The following is a 7,988-nucleotide window of genomic DNA, read 5'->3' as shown; positions in this document are numbered from 1 at the left end:
ATATATATATATATATATATATATATATATATATACATCAATATATATATTTAACCATCAAGGGATTAATGTTTGAAACCTATTATAATCTTTATATTTTATTCATGTGGAGTGGAATTGTAGAATGATTGAAGCATAGATCTTAAGTAATTTTCAGGTTTTGATTTAGTTTAAAAACCTCATGGTTTTCCAAAATGCATGGGGATAAGGAAGAGGTTTGAACAGGTGTTGTGTTTTGTTTGTAGTGGAGACCGGGACAGTTACAACAATTTTTAGAATTGACTCTTTTATGTGAAGATGGCTTGGATTAGAGGAAAGACATTTTATACGATAAACTTACATCTTTATGTTATACCCAAAACCTTTGAAAGCAGAATAGAGTGCATTTTTTTTTAGAATTTGCATCTGAATGCATAGAGTCAGATGTTGCAACGACCCCAGACCCAGGGAGAGTTGCAGATGTTTGGTTGCAACATGTTACAACCACAATATATTGCACTGTTAATAAAATCTATATTGTAATGCTATTTTTATGTAAAAATATGTTAGAATAATTAAGTATTACTAATCAGCTTTGATTTATTGGCCTGGAGGAGTAGGCCTTCTATGCATATGTCAAAGATTAAACTGATATAGATTACAGTATATTTTTAATTGACAGGAATAATGGAAACATTAACTGTTATTTTGGCAATTATCAGCACATGCATTCATTAAGAAAAATCTACGCTTGGAAAACTGGTTTTCAGACGGAAGATATCTGTTTAACTATATAAATACAATTAATGCGCCTTTATTTGAAAGAATATAATTGTATCAAACAATATAATTGCACCATTGACAGATTTTAATACAAATATATGTATAGTTTAATATAGTTACACTACTGACTGCATCCTCCTCAGTCTATGAACATGTTTGTAAAAAGGCATGAACACAGACACATGAAAACATAAACATTCAGCTCCTGCCTTAACTGGATGGTGAAAAAGAATGAAATGCAGTATATGTAGGTAAAAACTAATGAACAAATGTTAAAGCATGTAATTAATTGATCTGTTTTATATTGATAAAACGGAGGCACAGAGATCTCACACAGGTTTTATCATAATAAACCTGGACTAGCCAGTAGATGATCTCGATACAAGCTAATCATATTAGCCAAGTGTAAACTTTTCTCTGATTTACAATATATAGGTTTGAGCTAAATCTTTACAATAGTTACAATATAAAAAAATTATCAAAATGGATAAAAAATAATTTCATACCCAAAAAAGAGTTTATTTATTTTATTACATTTTGTAGCAGCTCTTTATTCTGCTTGCCATTTCTCTGCAATGGGGGTTGGGCATCCAATTGGCCATGCTATATCACTTTGTTTTTTAATATTTGCCTCCATTTAGGCTAATTTAAACACAACATACACGACACTGAGTTTTTGTATCTTATCTCCAGCTAATTTCAATCTATCTCCATCTGTGCATTATTCCAAATAAAGTACTGAAAATGCTCTTTCTTTGCGTTTTCATAAATAAAGCTCTAAAACAATGTTTTGAATAATTTATTTTGTCACGGCTGAATAATCCAGTCCAGGTTTGACCTTTTTTTTTTTTTTTTTAACAAGGATCTTTAAATCAGATGGCAATTTAAGTGCCATTAGCCTACCAGGTGGCTTTCTTTCCTTATATAATTACACTTTCCACAACATGGGAGATGTTCACTCAGGGCTGATAAGAAAAGGAAACAATCAACGCTCTGTGAAGGAAGAAAATCACCTAAGAACCTGTGGAGTTAAATTTGATGCCTTTTCATTATAATAATCTTTGGTTTAGGGTCTTCAAATAAAATATTGATCTACTTATGGCACATCTGAAAGAGAACTTTTTTCAACCTATGCCCTGTCATATCAAATCTTCACTGCTAAAGCTGTTAAATTATATTTGTAGTTTTTATTTGTTCATTATTTCAGAAGTTCAATTCACTAATGGAACATGTTAGTATATTTCCTTGCTTGGAGTTATTTATGTGCTATTTTAAATAAAGGAATCATTTATAGAATATTGGTTATTAACCCGTGGCCTCCTGCATCATATTCTGTTAAGGACCTCATCCAGCCTTGGACAGGAAGATGTAATGCTGCTGTCTCTTTTTTTCTCTCTCTGCAGATTGCACCGAGAAGAGCCAGAGCTCAACCCCGGCCTCCAAGCGCACGCGCACCGCGTACACGAGCGCGCAACTGGTGGAGCTGGAGAAGGAGTTCCACTTCAGCCGCTATCTGTGCAGGCCACGGCGGGTGGAGATGGCCAGCTTGCTCAACCTGAACGAGAGGCAGATCAAGATCTGGTTCCAGAACCGAAGGATGAAGCAGAAGAAAGACCAGAGAGAGCAAGGTCTCACCACAAGCACCAGCTCCTGCTCTCCCCCATCCTCCCCCTCCGCCGCCGGCAGCCCCACTTTGGCGAGTCTGGGTTATGTCCATCTTGGTGTAGATTACCAGCCGGCCTCCCCTCCTCTCAAACAACAGCGGCAGCCGCAGCAGGCTTACCCGACAGGGTTCTCCAAATACACAGCCCCGAGCTTCACGCAAGACCCGCAGTTTGATACAGCGCAATGCAACACGCAGGAAAACCCGCAAACAGCAGACTCAAACATGGGATTGGATGATCATTGCGGGTCCTACTTCTTTCAGGGCTGCGCAACTCAGGACAGAATCATGCAAGCTCCAAAACTGACTCATCTCTAAGATAAATCGCATCTGCATGCATATATAAAAAAAATAGTGTTTATAAATCATTAGAATATTTGTTTTTTTTTTTTATTAACGCATGCGTCCATCAGATTTATTTGCCCCATCTTAAGTAGTTTAGCTGAAATATAATTTGGATGCAATTTAAAATAAGTCCCGTTAAGGATTCAACTAGTCTAAATGGTTTATTTTACACTTAAATGTCTCTTAAGGACCACCTAAACTTGTGCTTAACTGTAGGGCCCGCTTAGGAGGATCATTTTACGAGACCCTCATATTATTATAACCCTTAAGCATTGTAGAAAAAGAAAAAAAAGCCACCCTATCTAGCTCGTAAACGGGTCTTTGTTTCTTTTATGGCTCAAAATGGACCAAACAAGCTGTCAGCGTTTAAAAGGAATCGTGATGGATCACTGGATTCACTGCGCTGACGGTTTCAGGGACCCTCATTCAGACAAGTCTGGCACACATAAAAATGGAGATTCGGATTCCAGAGCAGAGAAAGAAAACACCCCCCCGAAATAAACAAAGATGCAAATAAATTAAATAGTAAAATAGCAGTAAAATAAATATAATTTCTAAAAATAATGAAACAAACAAAAACGCAGCCCTATTAAAGGTGCCATATTATTATTTTTAACACTATGATTATTTATCTTTATTATAATTTCTTTCTACATTTTCTTTATTTTCGTTATAAATACTGCTTTTAATGAAAATTATTACTTTTGATGAGAAGATCCAAACTTTTTATTTTTTTATTCTTTGTTTGGAGCGCCTCTTTACAGCAGATGTGTCCTGATGTTTGTGTTCCCCTCAGATAGATGAGCAGCTTTGATTGAAGTGTTTGTCATGTTAATGCGTCCCTTTGATGGACGAGCCTGCAGACTTGACAGAGTGCTGTGGCTTTCTTGCCATTGGCGTTTGGCTGGTCACATGGTGCGGTCAGGAAGGTGATATGAGGGTGGAAGGCAGTTTGTTCTTTTTTTAAAAGCTTTGACATACTACCTAAGGTCAGGGCACAAGGAGCGACCATTAATGACGGCTCACCCCTGATCAGGTCCAAAACAAATACACCAGGCCCTGGTTACAGGATGAACTCCTACTTAGACTATCAGGTGTGCAGCCGGGGAGCAAATATATTCAGCTCCAAAGCTGGATACTCTAATTTAAATCACGGTTATTCGTCGACCAGCTCTTGCGCAACAAGTGATAGTTACGCACCGGACGCGTGTTTGGTGCCCCATCAGGGTCCGAACGTCCCTCTGCACCACCAGCCGCACGTTAATCTGGATCTACAGTTTTCGGCAGCAGGAAACCCCATGTATGGCTCAACTCTGGATTACGGACACCACCAATACGGCCTTGCCCCAGACCAGGATCGGAGCTTCATGCATGCACAGGTCTCCCCTCTCGGGACGAGCGCGGCTCCTTACCCCGGGGACGCCATCGGGCCTGGCCAGTATATGCAGTACCCGGATCAGAGGCAGCAGGAGCATCCAGAGAGTGTTTATAGGAGGCTACCACCACAATGTAAGGAGAAGGAGCAGGGAAATGTGGAGGAGGCTTCCAAAACTTTCGATTGGATGAAAGTGAAGAGGAACCCCCCTAAAACAGGTTGGATGTTTATTTATGTTTTATCCAAATGATGCGTAAATTACGCGTAAAGCACAAAGCGATGCGATTAACTCTTACGTTTTTCACATCTTACCCTCATCATCAGCTTCATCATGTTTCTCTCCATCCACCCCCCTCTCTCCTCTCCTCATCCCGCAGCCGTTCTGTCGGACTTCGGGGTTGCGGGCCAGCCCAACGCGATCCGCACCAACTTCACCACCAAGCAGCTGACGGAGCTGGAGAAGGAGTTCCACTTTAACAAGTACCTGACGCGGGCGCGGCGGGTGGAGGTGGCGGCCAGCCTGGAGCTCAACGAGACCCAGGTGAAGATCTGGTTCCAGAACCGCAGGATGAAGCAGAAGAAGCGGGAGAAACTCGGCTGCGTCCTGGTCAGCAGCAGCCCACCGGAGAAACTCTCTGAAACCCCCTCCCCGAACACTAAAGTGGAAAAACCGTGAACTGTGAAGGGACTTTAGAAAGCAGTTTTCCACATTATGTTGCAACCATTCCAGGGGAAGTTAAATACCAGGACTTGTGAATCTAACAGGGTATGACTGGATGCATCTCAGTGCTTCCTAAAAATATTGTTTTCTTGATTCCTTTATGTTTACCTCCATCATTGCTCTAAGCTGTGTTTTGTGTTGGAGCACTGATTTCCTCAGTGTCATCGTTTGCACTATTTATTTACAGGGTATTTTCCAACACTTGTTCAGATGATTTAGCTTAATAAAGATAGTCAAATATCAAGAATCATTGCAATTATTGATGATGAAAGTTCACTTTATGTTTCTAGAGTTATAAAGATAAATTCCATAATTCTATAAAAAGGATTTCTGTTGCCTCAATCAGTGCATCACATATTACAATCTACAACCAGATTTTCCTCTTTTACAATATTTATTAAATGAATCAAGACAAAGAACTCCTGCAACTTTCAGCTTTTATACCACCATTAACTTTTTTGGTTTAATAATTATCAGATAAAGGAAGCAACATATGCATAGACAACAGGATTCTTATGTGATCCCTTCCTGTTCTATTGTTTATTATCTCTTTTAGAGAATAGGATGAATTTGCTCATATCACGACTCCCTAGAACAAGAAAACCTAATCAGATCGCATTGAATCTCAAATAAACCAGAAAATGTTAGAAGCCCGATCGGCAAATCTCTAATTTGTTTGTAAATTTTGAATTTATTTGACCCCAACAATGTCAGCTTGCATAATGTGACAAGAGGAATCTTTCACAACACACAGGGTGGTTCTGAGTGACCTTTTCACCTCCAAATACCTCCAGGGACTCTAAACATGACAACAAACTCCAGGAAGCCGAGTTTGGCTCTTGATTTGTTACCCAAATTTAACGCCGCCACTTCTAACCATGGATTTATTTCTATCTGACCTGATTTATAGGAAATGTTATTTTAAAAGTCACATTCTAAATAGAAACAGCAGCTATAGCGGCTTCCAGATCCTGACCACCTTGTTTCCTCTCATCTTAAAGGGGGGGCACAGTTTCAATATTTGCTCTGGGTGATGGGTTTGCACACACACACACGGTTTCTGCCCCAACAGCACTGGCCTGTTGATGCCCTTCTTCTCCAACGCTGAGGTTCACACAGAGTTCAGGCACAAATGAATGCAGAGTCAATCTGTCAAGACGGCGGAGTGTTTCTGGCGGAGGAAACTCTCAGGCTTTTACGCTTTAGATTTTCACAGGTACTGCTTCTGATATTTAGACTCTAAAGCAGTACGAGCATTTTTTTTTTTGTGGCCGTGATCAAGAATGTGTGAACTTTAATCTATTTAACGCGCCTGGAAAGCATGCATTTAGGAAATGGAAATCAGAAATCATTTGAAACACATTTACATGAGCCTGCAGTTCTTTCACAACTGTATTAAAAATTAATAGGGTTCCTTGAATAGAACTTACAGCTAAAAGACCGCACGACCCATTACAGTAAATTAGGAGAAACGCTCAGATGTAATGTATTACTTAACTAGGCCAAAAGCCTGCTAATCAGATGAGTGGCAAAGGCTGAGGTTGTGGTGGTGTGATTTGGTCAGTACTGACAGATCCAACAACAATAACAAAAAGAAAAAAGGGGGTCGGTCCAGAAAACAAGTGTGGGATTTCTTTCCAGGGGTGTGATCCCTGCCATCTCTAGAGGTAATACCTCAACGCTCCCTGCAGGCTCTCCATCTGGAGGTGTCAAGAGTTGGTTGTGCAGCCAGCGCCGAGGAGACAGATGTTCAGCTGGGAGAAAGAAGGAGGCAAGCAGCACCGGCCTCCTTGGCTTCTCGTGGAGGACAAGGAGGAGGAGAAGACTCTAATTGAAAAGAAGATATAACTCTCCTTATAAATCATATAAAACACCCAGCACACACCTGAACAAGCAGGGCAATAATAAAAAAACAGAATCTATCTAACGATATCTTCATCCCCCCTCTCCTCCTCCTCTTCCTCTGCTCTTTGAGGTTTGAGGTCAGCCTGGTGCAGTTTGTACCCCATGCTGCTTGCAGTTGTTGCAGGCTCTTTTACAAGTCTATTGCCAGGCTCACTTCCTTGGGTTTCTACCAGTTCCTCTGTCGCATGTCACTCTGCGGGGTCCCAAAGGCTTCAAAGGGAACTGGATCCAGTATTCATGCCATAACAGGGGGGGTTTGGAGATGCCACACAGAGGTGATTTTTTTTTTATTGGCAGGTATCAATGTAAGCTTTTTTTAAGTCAAAGCCATTTGTCCCTCTGCAATAAAATGGAATAAAATCATGTGAAGTTGGATTTTGTGACTGCACCAGCCATATTTCAGAACTCCAATTTGTAGTTAATAACATCTATATGTTTGAATTAAATTAGATAATTAAACATTTGAACGTGCAGAAAACCCCCCACAGCAACACAAATAAAAGCCAGGAAACAGTGAAACAATCACTGGATAGAAACTATAATAATAATAATAATCTAATTTAAGTAATTTCCCATAAATCGTTCATTTTAAAGCTTTCTGGATGTCTTTGATCTTGAAACGTAACACTTTTCTTTGTCAATTGTGAGATTAAACTGAATATCTTTGGTTTCCAGGCTGCTGATTGGACAAAGACAAATGATGATGTCACCTCAGCGTGCTAAAAATAAAAAGTCTCCTTCTGTATTCCTATTATCTTTTGCTTGTTAAATCGCAATCTATTTAAATCGCAATCTATTGCGATCGATTAAATCGCAATCTATTTAATCCAAAATAGACTTAAACTTAACAAGAGTTTCAAGTTATTATTATTTTTTTTTTTTTACAAATTTAGCAAACTAGATATCAGTCTTCCTCTAAACTCAGTAGAAATCACAGAGAAATTAAAAGACTTGAGATCAACACCTATAACTTATTTTATAATGATGCAAAAATATTTATACTCCATTAACTTTTTACTGAATAAAGTGGGCAATTAAAGTATTAATAAGACTATCAGGGGGGTTATGTGAACAATCTGTTGATAGCAAAGGTTAAACATTCTGAAAGTGCAGCACCTATTGAAAATATAGTGGTGGCAGAATCATGCTGTGGGAATATGCTTCTTCAGCTGAGACGATAAAACTGATACGAGTTGATGGGATGAAGAAGCACATAC

General features: G+C 39.4%; 2 protein-coding genes across 6 annotated transcripts in view; both read left to right on the top strand.

Moving 5' to 3' along the window:
• Window positions 1-3,350, top strand: part of hoxb3 (homeobox B3) — a 12,342-nt gene extending 8,992 nt beyond the window's left edge. For all 5 annotated transcript variants that reach the window (XM_015389082.1, XM_015389083.1, XM_015389084.1 and 2 more), the window contains one exon: window positions 2,166-3,350. In XM_015389082.1, the coding sequence (XP_015244568.1) occupies window positions 2,166-2,743 (578 nt within the window). In that variant the 3' untranslated portion in view covers window positions 2,744-3,350. The remainder of the gene's footprint in view (window positions 1-2,165) is intronic.
• Window positions 3,351-3,470: 120 nt separating this feature from the next.
• On the top strand, window positions 3,471-5,132 carry hoxb1 (homeobox B1). Its single transcript, XM_015389093.1, has 2 exons — window positions 3,471-4,363; window positions 4,523-5,132. The coding sequence occupies exons 1-2, from the start codon at window positions 3,841-3,843 to the stop codon at window positions 4,819-4,821; spliced, it is 822 nt and encodes a 273-aa protein (XP_015244579.1). The 5' UTR covers window positions 3,471-3,840; the 3' UTR covers window positions 4,822-5,132.
• The last annotated feature ends 2,856 nt before the right edge of the window (window positions 5,133-7,988 follow it).

Source organism: Cyprinodon variegatus, unplaced genomic scaffold, assembly GCF_000732505.1.
Source record: "Cyprinodon variegatus isolate N-32 unplaced genomic scaffold, C_variegatus-1.0 Scaffold447, whole genome shotgun sequence".
NCBI lineage: Eukaryota > Metazoa > Chordata > Actinopteri > Cyprinodontiformes > Cyprinodontidae > Cyprinodon > Cyprinodon variegatus.
The sequence above is the reverse complement of the archived record's forward strand: the minus strand, read 5'-3'. Positions and strand labels throughout refer to the sequence as shown.

Bases quoted from the DNA above. Each gene is read 5' to 3' on its own strand.
- hoxb1 (XM_015389093.1), top strand. From the start codon at position 3,841: ATGAACTCCTACTTAGACTATCAGGTGTGCAGCCGGGGAGCAAATATA. The intron at 4,364-4,522 runs GTTGGATGTTTA...CTCATCCCGCAG, and splicing joins GAGGAACCCCCCTAAAACAG to CCGTTCTGTCGGACTTCGGG.